This window comes from Diadema antillarum, unplaced genomic scaffold (assembly GCF_040938485.1).
Source record: "Diadema antillarum isolate AM-2024a unplaced genomic scaffold, OU_Dant_1.0 seq00002321_RagTag, whole genome shotgun sequence".
NCBI lineage: Eukaryota > Metazoa > Echinodermata > Echinoidea > Diadematoida > Diadematidae > Diadema > Diadema antillarum.
The window spans coordinates 41724-59953 of NW_027272942.1; the positions used below are offsets into that span (position 1 = coordinate 41724).

At 40.7% G+C, this 18230-nt stretch overlaps 1 protein-coding gene across 1 annotated transcript; it reads left to right on the forward strand.

Annotated features, from left to right (window-relative positions):
• The first annotated feature begins 848 nt into the window (after positions 1-848).
• Positions 849-17799, forward strand: LOC139714574 (uncharacterized). The gene is made up of 13 exons (XM_071626266.1): positions 849-965; positions 4707-4738; positions 5094-5148; positions 6221-7052; positions 7550-7648; positions 8369-8486; positions 9715-9863; positions 10833-10968; positions 11768-11967; positions 12418-12547; positions 14925-15052; positions 16466-16594; positions 17574-17799. The coding sequence occupies exons 1-13, from the start codon at positions 933-935 to the stop codon at positions 17648-17650; spliced, it is 2118 nt and encodes a 705-aa protein (XP_071482367.1). The 5' UTR covers positions 849-932; the 3' UTR covers positions 17651-17799.
• Positions 17800-18230: the final 431 nt, after the last annotated feature.

The window sequence follows — 18230 nt, forward strand, 5'->3', positions numbered from 1 at the left end:
GGGAGAAATTAAATCTCAGGCGGTAGAACGGGAGATTTTGAAACAAAAAACAAAAAACAAAAAACAAAAAACCGAACAAACAAACACACAAAGACAGACGGGCTTTCGGCGGGAGATCTCCCGTCGAAAGCGGGAGAGTTGGAGTCTCTGGTCTTGGCATTGAAACTGATTACTACCGGTAGTATGGTTTTTGGTAATTCTGAGAGGAGATGAATCTTTCAACCCGATCGAGGAAGTTTTCCCCCAGATCAGATGAGGATTGAATAAATGCTGGCCCTTTGAGCAGAACACATCAAATCGGACAATCCGTTAAGTAGTAACTAATTTGTATTAAAGTCTTGGTGCCACCATTGCTAAGATTAAGAAAATGAAAAGACTACTCATAGCCATTTGTGGCGTTACTGCATGCAGAACGACGAAAATTGTTTTCCACGAAACTTACTTGCAGCGCAGCTGGGAGGAATTCTTTGTCCTTGTTTAAATGTTACTGAAATACTGACATATGAAAAAAATAATTATTCTCCTGCTTTCTAATAATATAATATAAAATACTAATTGCTTTTTGATGTAATAGCTAATTGCTTTTTCCTTAGAGTTGGAAAACGAAAATTATGGGAATTCTTTTTTGCTTTTCTTTATTGTTCCCCAGTGATACCAGACGCTTAGCATGCAGGAATGATGCTCCTAGAACTTCATGAAGTGAAGTGGGATCACAAGTGTATTGCTTGCGCGCGTTCTGTACGGCACCATAGAGATTATATACATTTCTATGCACGCACGCGGGTAGTTGACGTGCGTGCGTGCATGCGCATGCAAGCTAGCCTCGTGGTCGTCCTTTTAAATTGTTGCACGTGCGAAGTGAGGTAGTGTGGCTAGTGCTCTTGTGAGAAAGACTTGAAATTGCCTCCAAATAACTAAGTAACATAATCAAAATGGGTTCCACAAAGGTCCAGAAGAAATCAAAGGTACGTATAGATAAACGTGACTCGAAATTTTACTTTGATCTTAATACACGCGCTGTGTTGATTGCAAAGATAAAGTGAACTCCCTGTTCGCGTGCATGTTGTGGTGTTGTGCGTATGTGGTGCAAGCCGTACATAACTGTACACAAGTGAGGTATGCCATGTGATGTGGTGGTGCGAGATGATGGTGCGAGACTCGTGTGTTCCCGTAGCTGTACCACGTGGCGAGGGCAATATGATACGCAGAGCAGGTGCAGGACAACCACTCACACATGCAGCACGACCTTCTTAACACCAAATCTTGTAGCATATTGGTCACCATGGACAGATACAGATAATCTTCCAGGCTATGAGTAGTAATTTTGGCTCACAATATGATGTGACTTTTTCTGTGCCGTAAAAGAGCAGTCCTCTGTCTCTTGGCAATTGAATTATTTTGTTAAATTTTACTACAGTCACAGGCAGGCAGCAATGTGCCTTTTATGTCAATGAAAATATAGACTAGGCCCTGCAGCTAGACAGGTAAATAATTCAGTCTTTGGCATTTTATTTGAGAGGTATTTCTGGCTGTTTTTTTTAGTCAGCAAAATACTTAGATTTGTAGATTCCAATTAACCCATTGAGGGCAAGTTTCGAGAATACTTGGGCAGGTGTCTATGCCTATGGGAAATGTGCAGAGACTCCAACCAAAAGCACCTTCTGATCTGGAGATTCTCCCGCCTGAAACCCCTAGCAAGCGGCAAACTCCAAGTTGATGTATGCGAAGTTCCTACTAAGGGTTCTAGAGTAGATGCTCTCTGCTGCTACAAGACCTATTTTTTTTTTCAACATACAATAGCAATAAGTAAGAAATCCTTTCTAACGGGAGACACAGAGCCAGGGCGGGAGAAATTAAATCTCAAGCAGGAGAACGGGAGATTTTGCAAAAATGGGTTTTCGGCGGGAGAGTTGGAGTCTCTGAATGTGTTAGAAAATCTATAGCAATATCACTCACGGTCCTCAGTGGGTTAATATGACATTCACAGGGCACACAGATTTTGAGGTTTTAATTTAATGGAAGTCATGAAATTTTAGGAATAGATATTTTAGTTGTCATAAAAATTAAAAACAAGATCTGTACTGATCATCTTGCACAAAGTGATAGAGAAATAATCATTTTTTTTTCCTTAAAATGCAAAAGAAGTGATATAAAGATCTACTTTGTTCTTTGATGCATGATGCAGAAACAAGATTGAAGGAATAATTCATTTTGGGGGTGGCAAACTTGTGCTGTTTTAAAATGATTAGTGCCTTCAACAAATTTAGGTGGAAAATTGGTTGCTCTGAGTGAGGCCAGGGAGGTGTAAAAAAGGAGAGACATCTCTTCGTAATTCATACAAACCCATATTTGGGTTCAAAGCGTTACAATGGGATGTCTAGCATTCCACTATACCCTTTGAAGTCATGCTCTGCACTGCTCTAGTTGCAAGGCGAAGTTCGGAGACGAAGAACGCATTTCACCTTTTGTTGAATTACAAGCTTTATTTCCCCGTAAAATTTTAAGTGAAATACTCAAATTGATAAAGAGTAGTTTAGGAAAGAATTCAATATTATAAACATGTATTTCTAGTTTCTTCGTAATGTGCAAATGGAAATGAAATGAAAATTAGGCCCTCTTAAAAACATAATTTTTTCTATAATGTGCACATTTCTGCATGTAAGATTTTTATCCTTTAATCTGGGATATTTTGATCTTTCAAATAAACTACTCCGCGAAAGCGTGCTCCAACGTGCTTTTAAACTATTTGCTGTTAAAATTGTCAGTTTTGCACTGCATTGTGATTCGCTGCTCCAATTCAAGGTACACAAATTCATTGTTGCCATCACATTGAAAGAGAGAGAGCGAAATGCAGTAGGGGCAAGTATTTCTAGACATGAGAGCACTAGTCCCGATAATGGATGCTCTCTTTTCTCGAAGCGCCTGATTTCCACCTGTAGTTAAGCGCATAACTTCTCGGCGGTGCCGCGCATCCTTCAAAGGAGAGCAGGAGTTGTCTCTCCTTTTCTTACACCTTCCTGGTGAGACTGAGCCGAGTATTGTGAGAATGGAGTTTTTTATATTGTTGTATCCTGCAATCATATCACCAGGACCAAACTAGAGTCTTTCAAGAGGAGGTGCGCCCAGGTAGTACCTGTCCATTGGATTGGCGTGAGGAGGCAAAAGGTGCACTTTCTGGACATGTTGAACCTGCCAACTTATCAAGGCAAACTCGACTGGATGAAAGTGGTTGAAGGTGGAATGGTTTTAGTCTTTTCCATTACCCATCTGTCGTTGGCCCCATTGTAAGATGGGAAAGGGAAGGAGAGAGATGGGTCTTGCGTGACCCGAGTATGAAGCAATTAAAGAAGTGTAAAGCAGGGGGTCTTGCGTGGCCCCAGTTCATACTGAAAGCACCAAATGGGAACCATATAGCCCATGATATGTACGTATGGCGGGCTTATCCCACGAATGGGTCTTGCGTGGCCCACAAGTACAAGTTTAGAGTGATGGCCAGTTTTGGAGGGCCTTGCGTGGCCCAGTGAGTTGGAAGTGTAGTGACCAGTGTATGGGGTCTTGCGTGGCCCATTGAATTGGAAGTGTAGTGACCAGTTCATGGGGTCTTGCGTGGCCCCAAACAGTATGTTGTGTTATGGAAAGGGTCTGGCGTGGCCCTTTAGTTTAATATCAAGTTGAAGATTATGCCTAAACTGGGTCTGGTGTATCCTCTGATACACAAGTAAAAGAGTGTGTAGGCTGGGTCTTGCGTGGCCCAGGGCTGCAGGCAAGGTATTTGGGTCTGGCGTGGCCCAAGTGTGAGGACAGGCAGTGAGTGGCAGGGCCTTGCGTGGCCCAAACACGATGAGTAAAGTAAGTGGAAGACACTCTTGACTCCAACCAACCTGTGGATGGATGTCTTACGCTCTGCTTATCACCAGGCCACGCCCACACACCAATTCCACCTCAGTCATTGGTCGACGGTAAGCTGCTTGTCCCGTGTTGTGGTGATTGTTTTTTTGCTGCAGTAGTTAATTGTAGGCAGCAGATGCAATGGCATAACAGCAGTTGCCATAGATGTGTGAATTGTATCGTCTTCGTTTCATTATTGGCATCTGTAAACATTTTCTTTTTTTTTCATACACTGTAAAAGGTCTCCTTTTCCTCATCATGAAATACATGTATTATGACTGATAACAACAGTGACGAATGTGAAGTCACATTTTTTGGATTTGAATGCAGAGCTTGTTAAATTTTTTTTTGTTTTTATTCCCCCCCCCCCCCCCAATCCCCCAGCTATGGAGTCACAGAAACTGAGAAAACCCAGTCAACTACTGAATATACTCTTGCAAGTCAATTTTGTTAATGCACACATTTGTACGTGTTGCATTTATCACAGTGGTAGGTGATGACATACCTTGAAAATTTCAAGAAATGTACATGTAACTTTGTTCATATTTGGAAACGAAAGATCTATAAAAGGTAGCTCTTCAAATGTGTCTGCGACGAATACTGTCAGTCATACTTGCAAAGAATTTGTGATGGAGGGAACCTTAACGTGTTTTGAAGAAGAAAAAAAAGAGAGTAATGGAACAATCACATTACATATATCTGTAATGTTTTTTGTTGTTCAAATTGCATGGTTTAGAAATGTATTTCATGTTACTTCATTTTAATTAATTTTACAATATTTTACAACATCTTTACTTCATTTTTCTTTATTTTTACAGGCTGCAAAGGTAGCTGCAGAAGCCCCTAAAAAGTAAGTTTTTCTAAGAGTATGTGCATGTATTTGACCAGCTTGTAGACTTCGAAAAATGCCATTTCCCAATGTCAGGGAATAATTTCTAAAAGGAAAAAAAAATAATTGCAGTCTTCAAAGAAAAAAAAAGATATTTCCCCATAAACTTTATGAGATGAGTGTTTGTTGTGCTCTGCAAGGAAAGATTTGCTAAACAATAATAATAATAAAACAATCAAGAAATGCCTGCTAAAGATAAAGCTGGTTCACATACCCATGAAAGAAACTGAACTTGTCTTCTTTATGAAGGGGTTTTTAATGGACTGTTTTATGTTCTCTGTTGATATCTCCTTTTGTACTTCCATTTTATTTTCAGGGCTGATAAGAAGGGCAAGAAGAAAGCCTACAACAATGTCCCACCTCCTAAGCCAGTAAGTATTCTAGTACTAAAGTGCTGAAAAACAAGTAATGTTTAGAAATGCAACATTCTGAAGGTTGAAACACTACACACAAAATCAAACTAATCAAATTTAAAGTGATTGTATAGAATTGATGGAGATGAGGATTGGGCTCTTTAACTTATTGTGAGATTTTGAGAAACCGCTATGAAATATTACAGAGGATACCATTCTGAGAAGAATGCAGTTTATTTGATGAAAAATCGATTTTGAAGTGGCTGAAATAAAAAAAAAAGAGTAAAACAAAGTGATCCTAATGAAAGGTGGGTCCCACTTTTATATTGTTTTGTTTTGGATATCTCGGCTATGTCAAAAATTTTCATTGAATGTTGAATTCCACTTGGAATTGATGCTCTTTCATAAGAAAGAGGTTCCTTTTTATCTCACAAAAAAGTGCTGATGACATCAACCAAAACTATATCATCCTTCGAAGTGATGAAATTAGGATAGGGATTTCAACAAAGAGGGGTGGATAGATGATTAGTTCAAGATACTACACCACAACATGCTGCTTATGAGGATGGTCATACACATTTAGACAACGCATTTTGTACGAGTTGTGGAAAATCTTGATGCTTATAAGAGTGATGATTTAAAGAGAACTTGTATACACTGCCTTGGGGTACATTTGTATATGTGTTGCATTCATTGATACCCTGCCTACATCAGCTTCATGTTGGACTGATCCTCATGTTATAGTCGACCTAGTGATTTGCTTTTTTTAGTGAACACTAACTTTTGTCGTTGGATACAAGGGAGTGGGAATAGTTACTGTATATGTTGTTATTTTCATGAGGGATTAATTTTCACAAATTTCGCAAATCACAGTTGGATCGTGAATTTAGCGACGCGCGACAAATATTGCAATGCACTAGAGGGTAATACGGGTAGTGCAGTTACGATACCGTCGGTGTCAATTTGCGAAATCAACATCCTGTGAAAACATCTGTGAGCTCCATATTCCCGAAAATAATCTGTGTGCGAAAACAACAGCCTCTACAGAAAACAACAATGCCAATAAATTTCCTTGTCTGGTTCTTTGCAGGATCCAGTTGAGGAGGATAGTGACAGCTCAGAGGAAGAGGAGGAGGAGGTGCCAGTGAAGAAGGGGTCCAAGCAACAAGCTGCCCCTGCAAAGAAAGTTGTTAAGCCCCAGGATGAAGATGACAGCAGTGATGACGACAGTGATGAAGATAGCAGCGAAGAGGAGGAGACGAAACCGGCGCCCAAGGCCAAGCCTGCTGCAAAGGCACAACAAGCCAAGGCTCCGGCCAAGGCTCCAGCGAAGGCAGCCAAGAAGGAAGAGAGCGATGAAGATGATAGCGACGATGACAGCGACGAAGATAGTGACGAGGAGGAGGAAACACCAACACCAGTGAAACCGACTCCCAAGACCAAGCCTGCTGCCAAGGCACAAGCGAAGGTCCCAGCAAAGCCAGCTGACGAGGAAGATGATTCCGACGACGATTCTGATGACAGTGAGGAAGACAGCAGCGAAGAGGAGGAAGAGAAGCCGACGCCTAAAGCCAAAGTCCAGAGCAAACAGCCTGCGAAGGCTGCCAAACCTGCTCCCAAGAAGGCAGCTGCCGCCGCAGCCGACGACAGTGATGAAGACGATAGCGAGGATGACAGCGATGAAGAGAGTGAGGAGGAAACCAAGCCCACACCAAAAGCCGCTGCCAAGGCGGCCGCTCCAGCGAAGGGCAAGCCGAAGCAAGAGGAGGAGGAGGAGGATGACAGTGATGAAGACGATAGCGATGAGGATGAGAGTGAAGAGGAGATGGAGACGGAGCCTACCAAGGCAGCTGTGAAGAGGAAGAAACCGGAAGCAGATGAAGAGAGTGATGATGACGATGATGAGGATGATAGTGATGAAGGTAGGATTTATGTTTTTCTTGCTTTTGTGTTTATTATCCTTTTCATGCTTTTGCCAAGAGGGTGCCTGAGGAAATTTGAAAAAATTGATGATTAATGATTATAATAATCCGTTGCAAATGCTGATGTTGTTGCAGCCAGACTGGCCTGGGAATTCTTCAACACATCCCTCTCCTATGTAATTTCTGATCATTTTCAGAAAAGTTGCTTTTACATTCTTTATTGAATGTTTATCTTGTGAAAAATTGTAACAACGGTAATTTATCTTGTGCAGGATGTCGATGGTTTTTCAATGAAGCTGCCACAGTGTAAGATTATGAATAGAAAGAGTAATCACTTTGAAATGATGCTATGATACAAATTGGTTGTCAACTGGTATTCTTCTAGTTTACTTGCATACTTTCAAAACTACTCTCAGTTTGTGAGTGGAGGGATGCTCAATTTTGTAATCCCTGTCACAATCCCCCCCCCCCCCCAAAAAAAAAAAAAAAAAATACAGAAGAGGAACCACCTGTCAAGAAGGTAAAGACACCAGCTGGAGCCAAGAAAGCCAAGGAGAATGGGGCTGCCACGCCCAAGGCTGATGGGGACAGCTCTGGTGAGTGTTTCTGTGTTTGGGGTCGTTAATATTTTTCCTTATTTGCACAACCTAGTGGGTACAATTACAGTGCACTCCCATTATAACGAACACGGTTATAACGAAATTCCGGTTACAACGTAGTAAAAATTTAAGCTCCGACATTATCAGCTCTATGTTTTGTTGTTTATTTGTTCGATCATAGCGAAATTTTGATATAACGGAAGAAAAATGCCGGTCCCAAGCACTCAGTTATGATGGGAATCCACTGTATGTTGAATGGTGTACCTCAGCTCAGATATTTTCAGTACAGACAGGAGCAAATTAATATTTCCAATGTGAGGTTTAAGCAACTGATAACTCTTGAAGGTTGGAAAAAGGAATCCTTTGTGTGTGTGTTTGTGCATGGAGTTTAGAACTGACTGATGTAGAAGTGTGAAAGAGGCATCAATTATGTGAATATTTCTACACAAAAATGAAGGACAAGGTTTTTGATAAAGTACTGAGTACAAGAAAGTAAAATTATTGTACTTAAGGAATAATTTAAAGTGTGCATTGGTACAATGTATCATTTCATGGGCTCATTGTGAAAAGAAGCGAATGGACTGCGGGGATCTTTTAATGCCATTTTAGTTTCTGACCCGCCTTCTCTGACAAACTGCGCACCAATGTCCTTCAAATATATTTGAAGGAATATGATAGTTTAACCCCCCCCCCCCCCCTTTCTGGTCCTACATGCAGATGTGATCAGTATCTTCATCGCAAGGGTAGATCCATCGACCACTCCGGAGCAGATTCAGGAATTCTTTGAGGAGAACGGTGTGACATGCTCCAATGCCCGCATGGTGAAGAGCAGGAAGTAAGTGCTGCTTGTGCAATTTGTCAATGTTCCTTATACAGCTGTAAATCTATAACCTTTCTTACCATTGTACTTATTATCTTGGGAGGAGGGAGGGGGGATGAAAGAGCAATAGGATATAAGTGTACTATATTTGTATGTCAGAGGGAAAACAAGGGGTACTGTGTGCTACAGTTGTAACAAAATTTGATTGGCATTTGCAATGAAATAAAGAAATTAAATAAAGATTCTGGTACCAAAATTGTTTACTATTATATGTCTTTATGTACTTTATTTGTTTGGCTTCAGCGAAGTTTCAGTATAATGAAAGATAACTGCCTGTCCTAGAGACTTTGTTGTATCAGGAGTTCCGTGGAGTAATCATCTAGTAAGAGGTTTAATTCTCAAGAATATTAATTCTGCATGGCTTGCAAATTAGAACTCCTTCAGGGCCCAGCAAAATAGATGCACGGAGATTTTCATAGTATGCTCACTTGTTGAATGGCATCTAGGTATCCAGGCTTAATGATGACTGTTGCATCGCTGAAATTACAGTGTGAATGTTGAAATTAACGACGAGGCATTTGTCTGAAAGCCTGAGAGAAAATAATGTGGAGGAAAAAAGATATTATTCAAGCTTACTTTCAAACCTGCCAAAAATTATGTGATAAGCATGTAGCGTGTTTCCTAGCATTTTTATACAGTCTATTGCATGTGGAAAGCACTGGTTGGGATATTACAGATAAAATGTCTCACTGTTTTCCCTGCTGGGAAGTAGCAAATGTTCAGTAGTTTTCTGAAATACAAATAATGAACAGATAATGATGTGAGTGAAGTTTCAAATCTCATAGCATGAAGGACACCCTTACAGAATTATAGTTCATTGTATGCTGTGAAATAGTTTTTACTGCATTTTGTGTATGTCTGCGGAGTTATTGCAGCAACATTGCACTCCCGTTATAACGAGCATGGTTATAACAAAATTTGGGTTACAAGAAGTAAAAATTCAGGCCGCAACATCTGCTCTATATGTTTTTGTTGTTTATTTGTTGGGTTATAACGAAAGAAAACTACTGGTCCCGAAGACGTTGTTATAACGGGAGTCCACTGTACTTGATAAGATTTTGCGACTCCACAGTGGATACAGCATAAACATCAAAGTGCGAGATGTCACATACAGTGTTGCTACTGTATGCAGGGCATTGATACATGATATAAAACAAGAGTCCGACATTCGGTTTTCCTCCAGGTTTGCCTACGTGGACGTGCCCACAGAGGAAGAGTTCAACAAGGCCATGGAGCTGAACGAAAGCGAACTAAACGGCAGCATCATCCGGATGGAGCGCGGCCGCAAGATGGACAGCAGCAAGGCACCACAGAAAGCTGCCCACACACCAAGTAAGACGAAAAGCTTGCCTTGGGAATAATCCCCCCTTGATCGTTAGACATTCCATTTCCACAAACTTCTTTTAAATCCCCCTTCCAGCTGTGCACAAATACTATTCATGTCTATTTATTCATTTATTATCATTTATTTTTTTGACCTGCATAAACCTTATGGGAAGAGCGTAAAGAGCATTAATTGTATTTTCTTATCCAATGATGTATTACACTTTGTCAGCTTTTCACAAAGGTTCATCTAATATTGTAGAACATGAAGTGTTATTCCAGAGTATGTGTCTAGGTAGTTGAAATGTGTAGGAAATTGATTTCTTTACACTTCTAAACAGGTTCTTGGGAACAGAATGTATGTGGTATTCAAAGTCTGTTGCTGAATCGATGTTTGGCAAAAAAAGAAAGAAAGAGAGAATAAAGAAAAATAGTTTTGGTTGTCAGGTATCGGAGAGTCGGTGAAATTTTAAGAAAGAGCTCATGGTGTGTGAACAGTTGTGCCAAAATTGCTAGGCAAAGGCGAATAATGCCTAGAAAATTATGCAAACAGGTTGTAGGAACTAGGTATTTAAAGGGGATGGCTAGTAACTGATCAGTGGGAATCAGTGGGAATGCTGGAGGATGATTGTTCCAATCCTTGTGGGATTCATTTAAGAGTACATTATGTATCTATTGTTGTGTGAAAATTATTTGCTTCAGAATGGTCTCATATTCAAGTAATGTGCAGTTTAATGTTTCCAGGTTAGCGTCCCTGGTCAGTGACGGGGCATTAATCTGCACATTACTTGAATATGAGACCGTTCTGAAGCAAATAATTTTCACACAATAGTAGACATATAATGTACTCTTAAATTAATCCCACAAGGATTGGAACAATCATCCCTCAGCATTCCCACTGATTCCCACTGATCGGTTACTAGCCATCCCCTTTAAAGGCAGTGAGGAAATTTAACATCTTTTATCCTTGTCCTGCAGGGAGAAGCGAGGGTTCAGACGACCGCACTCTGTTTGCCAAGGGACTCAGTTACAGCACCACCAAGGAGACATTGGTGGAGACATTTGGGGCATCTGATGCCAGGATTCCCGTCAACGAAGAAGGGCGGCCAAAAGGGTGAGCTAGTTGAACACTTGCAAATCCTTTTCCAGCGTGTGACATCAATTGAACATAATTTTACCCCATGTTCTTGCCAAAAACTAGCTCTTTCGGTCACTGTCAAAAAGACTTGGTGATGATGGGCAGACTTGTACTAGAAACCTTTAAGAAATGTGTAAATCCAAACCCCCTGATATACAACCTCTTACCTGATTTCGCAAAGGCAGATTGGATCATATATTTACAATCAAAATTTGTTTGTGATGTACAACCAGTGTGAAGTCGGAACACATCTTGCCCCATGTGTTGTTTACATTTGTGCCATCAGAAATTGCATTATTCTTGGACGAAAGTAAACTGCCTTGTGAGTTTCTGCAGTGGTTTCCATACCAGGACATAATCAATAGAAAAATGATCAAATACTGAACAGAGAGTCCTTACCAGACACTTATGTTTTGACTTTAGTGGAATCTCGTTATAACAAGGTCAGATATAGCGAAATGCCTGATAAGCAAGGTAATTTTTCAGGTCCTATTCTTTTTATATTCTTTCTTTGTATCCCTGATGCAGTGGACCCCCATTATAACAAAGTCCTCGGGACCGTCAATCTTCTTTTTGATATATCAAATTTTTGTTATAACCTAACAAATAAACAATAAGAGACATAGAGTGGATAATGTTGCAGCCTGGATTTTTACTTTGTTGTAGCCGGAATTTCATTGTAGCGGTATAACAAAGAAATTTCAGTGACCCTGAGCAGCAGCTGTTTATAATGAGGTTCCCCGGTGTGTATTCTTCCCCTCTCCCCAATCACCAGGTTTGCCTTCATCGAATTTGAGTCAGAGGAGGCTGCAGACGAGGCGATCAAGGCCCACCAGGGCGTTGAGATCGACGGCTGGTCTCTCATCTTGGACTACTGCGGCAGCAAGAGGAAGAACTTTGCCTCTCCGGGAGGCGGCCGCGGGGGCCGCGGCAGATTCAACTCGCCCCGGGGTGGCTTCGGTGGTGGTGGCGGAGGTGCGTATTATGGCAGAACCCTCTTGTGCAACTTTTAAATAATTATCATGAAAGAATTGATTTGGCTCTCTCACCTAGTCAGTGCTATTCTATGACAAGCTAGTATCAAGAAAAAAGAACAAACCCCCACATTACAATCCTATGCCCTCCTGACTGTCAGAAATTGATGGTATTTTGTTTTGGTGCATCTTAATTTGTCTGTAATTCTTTATGTGTTGTTTTCAAGTTTCAACACAGTGACATTCGAGTGTGTGTGGTGTGCGAATTACTCCGCACAGTCATGTCAGATTCACTCTGACGGAAGTGTTATTCAGTGAAGTTTTGTAACTCCTTTTCTGGTTTAATTTATAAAAAATAATGCCATTGTGTAAATTTCTTTTCCTGACACATGTACCTTGCCCATCGAAGGTGTTCTAAAGCATTGTAATGTTGCTGATCATTTTATTGCAGACAACTCAAACAGCAAGACACTGTTCGTGAAAGGTATTTCATCCGATGCGACGGAAGACTCCCTCTGCGAATCCCTCGGATGCACAGCTGTAAGAATCCCCCGGGATCGGGAGACAAATGAGATCAAGGGGTAAGAGAGCTTTGAAAAGTGTCAGCAGTAGCCTCTAAGTTTGTCCAAAGTTCGACGTATGTTTCATCTCATAGATTGCCAGGCATATCCTGAGCTTGCTTGAAACTGTGTAATTGGTGTAACTACTGTATGAACATAAGGCTTTGAATGCATCTGGAACTTGATTCTGGATGCCACAGTTGTATTCGTGACAACATTTCTGGGACATTTCTTGTCTTTCTTTGAAGCGAGAAGGCGACCTGTAATGATTTACTGCAGGAGCAATAATTAATCAATGTCCAGGTGTATTAACCCTAACTAGGCCGGGCTATTTAGATAGTTGATAGAGCCGGGGGGGGGGGGGCCTCCCAGGCCCCCCCTCCAGATCTCGGCCGTCGACTGCGCGATCGTGACGAAAATTGGCACACACATTGCCTATGATGTAATCCAAAATACCGCGAAGTTAATTTTTCAGAAAATCATCATTTACGCTAAATTATGCTAATTTATGCATGATGATGCATAAAATCAAACTATTTGGTATTAATCACAAAAAAAAAACTCAAAACAGGCAAATTTTTTGTGTAAATATTCTTTTTAGTGTCCTTAGCAAATGTAGTAAAAAAAAATTGTGATATCAGAAAAAATTCTTAAGTATTTTATTGTTTTTTTGAATTTCTTATGTATTTCCTTGTTTTTTCGACTTTATGTTTTTCATTGTTTCTTCGATGAAATTTGTCCGCGACATCGCTCCGAACAAGAAAATATGTTATTCATTGATTTTAATCGATAAAACACCAAAATAATCATGCTTTTATGAAATTTGCCAGTAAGCACAGTTTGCATTGAAATTGTACACGAATTAACGTTTTTGAGCAATTTTTGGTCTGACATGCATGTACATATTTATGCGTAACTTCGGAACCGTGCGCCCGGGCGTCACAAATTTGGTGTCAAAAGATGCGGGAGACTCGAAAGAAAAAAGTCATGAAACGTCGCGGCGATAGCTTTTTGCGATTGCGATACATCGCGCGGAACGTCGAGGGGGGGGGGGGCCTCGGAGGCCCCCCCCCCGGCCTAGTTAGGGTTAAGAAACCCTTCAAATAAGGCATGCCTGTGGCCATTCCTACCGCTTGCATGTAAGACCGAAGGGGACAGTAAACCTGAGTCAGATCCACGCATACAGGAGACTCTCCATGTCCTGTGTCGACTAAGCTGGCCCAACACTGAAATACCTGTGTAGATATTTGTCAGTTTGTACAAAGTGTTACGATCGCCATCAGGGTTATTAACCCTAAAAAGACTGGGGGGGGGGCCTAAAAGGCCCCCCCCCCCTCGACATTTCGCGCGATTACTCTGCAACACGCAGTGCTCTCGCCGCGATGCTCTATGACTTTTTTCTTTCAAGTTTCCCGCACATTTTGACACCAAATTTGTGACGCCCGGGGGTACGGATCTGAAGTTACATAACATTTTGTACATGCATGTGAGGCCGAAAATGGCTCAAAAATGTGATTTTGTGTACAAAGTCAATGCAAATTGAGTTTTTTCACATGGTTCATATAAATATGCTTATTTTTACTCTCAATGGCTAAAATCAATTTGATTTAGGAGTATTATGCTTCAAAAAGTGTCTGCCACAAATTTTGTTTAAAAAAACAACAAAAACAAAAGGTCGAAAAAACAAAGAAATACATAAGAAATTCATGAAACAATAAAATAAATAAGAAATTAATTTTGATACCGAATTTTTTTTCAAGTGCATTTGCTAAGAATGCCACAAAGAATAATTAGACCAAAAATGAGCACTTTTGGAGCTTTATTTACTGATTTAGATCAAAGAGTCTGATTTCTCGCATAAATTAGCATAATTAATCAAAATAAAATAAAAGAAGACTATTTTGGAAAATTTAAATATACGATCTTGTAGATTACATCGCACACTACCATTGTGCAAATTTTCGCGGCGATCGCGCGATTCACGGCCGAAATCTTAAGGGGGGGCCCTTTAGGCCCCCCCCCCCCCCAGTCTTTCGAGCTACCAAAATAGCCCAGTCTTTTTAGGGTTAATCTGTATTGATTTTTGAGCATACATGTCATGTGTGTGGTGTATTTGAGAATATGATAACACTGTACTCTATGACCCACCATATTCGCAAAGGTACTTTCAAGTCAATCCATGGTTTATGCAAATTTCTTCCTTATAAATGTGTGCAACAGATTTGTGTATGTCTGCAAAACATCCAATAATGACCACATGTCGATTCAAGCATGTGAAAGGTACACCTATTTCGTTCTTATTTTATTCCATGGACTGAAAGTTAAGCCACCTCTGTGAATATGGGCCTGTGGTCGTAGCTCTTTGTGAAAACAGCGTTGTGCATTTTCCATCATGCAGATTTGCCTATGCTGACTACGAAGACCACAGCGCTGCCCAGTCGGCCATCGATTCTCTCTCTGGCCAGGATGGACTCTACATGGATTTCGCTCGTGAGAGGTCCAGCTTCGGAGGCGGCAGAGGCGGCGGTGGATTTGGACGAGGTATGGACACAACTGTTCTATACTATTAAACTGATGATTAACCTCAATTGCTACTGGCTTATGGTAACTGATCTCTTCTCATTGTATCAGGGCTTGGATGTGCAAAACACTAAATATGTTACAGGGGTTCTTCTCCCAGGGGTTAAAGGGAATCTCTCCACAAAAATCTACATTTTGAGAGGTGTGAGAGCATGTCCTAAGAACTCAAGAGAAAATTCTGTCCCATCACAAGAAATGCCCAAAACTGTGAAATATCAATTTTTATAAATCAACACGCACTATTGCGCGTTGCAGTAGTAGCCAGACCTGAAAATAGTAGCTGCGCGTAGACCATTGGTGTGTGCACCTTTCCTTCGTTCGCCTCCGTCTGCACACAGCTATATCGAATACTGTCTATCAGTATCGCCTCATCGAGCCATATGCATCCGCATGAGTAGATGCTGCCGCGGCTGCCTGGTCAGTTGGTGGCTCAGCCCGGCGCAGCAGCACCAACCTAGCTGCGTACGTGGACATTTGCGTGTTTTGAGAGTATCGTAGTACACTGATGGTACAGAAAATCATCAAACTACGCAATCGAATGCAGTCGATAATGCCAGACAACTACTCTTAGATCAAGGCGCATGTAATTTTTGGCATTTTAGAGATTGCTCTGTGTCTCTTTATATATTGCTATATTTCTGTATGTGAGTAACGTTGCACTCTTATATTTGATAGCGATATTACCAGTACAATAACCTACAATGTCAGAAAACTAAATTTCTGTGTACAGATACACTTTAAGTTTGCTGTGGATTAGGAGTAGGAAAAACAACATACATGTATATAACTGAAAGTTTCATCAAACTTGGAAAACGATAAACCTGGGAGAAAATTTAGCAATATCAAAGTTTCACATGTTTCCAGAAACAGTGGCTTTGACTATAGTGTCATTCAAATCAGACAAGGCATCGACATTGCACCTCAGAACTCTCCTGCAGCAATGGTGTTTTTGCAGTAGAACTTAGCTACTGCTATGAGCAAAGAGAACATTCCAAGAATCGTTTTTGTAGATGATGCAGAAATAATGCGTATGCCCAGTACTTAATCTCCAAGATATGTACTTTTCAGCCAGAAACACCTCTGTAATACCACAGTATTTATTAGCATGGTATTGTGATAATGAGAAGTGCTTACCTCCGAGAGGTGTACTTGTGAGCATAAAATACCATGGTATTTTATGAATGAGAACGGAACCAACTGAAATACTGCGGTATGTATATTACAGACCTGTGACAATAAATTACAATGGTATCTATTACTAAGTAATTCCAATATGAAAGCAACTACTGTGCAGTGGATTATCCTGCATCAAGCTGTAACAAATCTCTCCCTCTCTCTCTCGACTCTCCTTGCCTTCAGGTGGTGGATTCAGGGGAAGGGGTGGACGAGGCGGTCGTGGCCGAGGAGGATTTGGTGGTGGCCGAGGAGGATTTGGTGGTGGCCGAGGCGGCTTTGGCGGACGAGGAGGTGGACGAGGTGGCGGCAGAGGTCAGTATGGGGGGCTGAGTGGTCAAGTGTCAACATTTGTATTCAGCAATTTACTTAGATGTGTTCAGTGTGAGTGAAAGTACGCCTCTCTGGTGTTAAAAGCCATTGGATCTAATTTTACACTATTAGGAAAACGTGCGTGTTTTGTACAATACAGTGCACTAGCATTGTAACAAACACGATTATAACGAAATTTCGGTTACAACGAAGTAAAAATTCAATCCGCAACATTATCCACTCTTGTATTTCTATTGTTTATTTGCTCGGTTATAACGAAATTGCGATACAACGAAAGAAATCTGCCGCTCCCGAGGACTTCGTTATAATGGGAGTCCACTGTACATGTATATCACTGCTGTTATTTAAGACAGCTTTGCATTTCATTGTCTTTTTAATGATTGGATGATGTACTAGGCACACTCTAAATGATGGAAAAACAAATATTACTTTAATCCCGGCCAATAAAAGCTTGCTGCTGTCGAAGCAGCCTGTTGAAGCAGCCAGAAGACAGAGACTGTAATGACACAGCATGTCTTTTTTTTAAAATCTCTAAGATATCTAATCAAGTTGATTACCACATACTTGTAATTTTGATTCCAGTTTGTTTCAATGATTAAAAACAAACTAAACAAAAACAAATGATGATCATGTCGAATCAAGTGTAGCAACTTTTACAGAAATTTGTAACACAAAAGCTGCCAAGTTAGCAAAAGCAAATGATGACTTGCCCTGAGTGGCAATACAAACTGTGTTTGGAAAGATGTTGAATTCTGGATGCTACTTGTTATCCTGCTACTTGTAAAACAACATATTTGCTTACATGCATCAGTTCAAACTTAGTATAGCGATATCTTCTTGAGAATGCTGGAATATGAGGAATGTGAACCTTTGATATGATTTGTGAACTCCCCCCCCCCCCCCCCCCTTTGTATATATTAGTTGACTTATTTTCAACCTCTCATCTTATATTCATTTCCAGGACGTCCTGGGCTTGGTTTCCAGAAGAAGGACGGGATCAAGGATTTCCAAGGAAAGAAGACGACATTCGATGACTAGGAATTAAATCTCTGAAACAAACTTTTGGACTTATTGAACTAGCTGCAAGGTCAGCTAAAACGCTTGATCACCCCTGTGAGACCCAAGCTGTGAAAATGACATCCACAATACACTTGCTCGACAGTGTGGCCAGCTGTGAAGTGGTCGTGCAAAGCCGAAGGTGGTCTTGACGGTCAAACGGTGGCTAAACAGAGGAACCGTACAAGCTGTAGCACTGAAGTGGACCTGACATGAGGGAGTTGGTCGCAACAGTTGTTTCAATCTGCTGTTGTAGGCAGTACTTTTAAAATAACCAACAAATGTGAACTCAGTATTAACAGTTCTTGTCTGACCCATTTGAGGTAACAATTTCAATTTATTCATTCTGCTTTGGCCAGATCTATCACATTTAAAATGATGCTTATAATTTTTAAATAACCTATAACACATGGAGGTGTCGTTTAATTACCAATATGTGGTTTTTGAAAATTTATGATATGATCTGAAAAAATTAGCCCTTGCATTTGCACCCAAATGTTAAAAGGGTGGTCCAATCCAGGGAAAAATTCAAGTAAGTTTATGAATATTGTGAGAACTTTTT

Coding starts and splice junctions, on each gene's coding strand:
- LOC139714574 (XM_071626266.1), top strand. CDS start 933: ATGGGTTCCACAAAGGTCCAGAAGAAATCAAAG. Junction 9,864..10,832: donor GAAAGCTGCCCACACACCAA/GTAAGACGAAAA, acceptor CTTGTCCTGCAG/GGAGAAGCGAGGGTTCAGAC. Junction 12,548..14,924: donor GAGACAAATGAGATCAAGGG/GTAAGAGAGCTT, acceptor TCCATCATGCAG/ATTTGCCTATGCTGACTACG.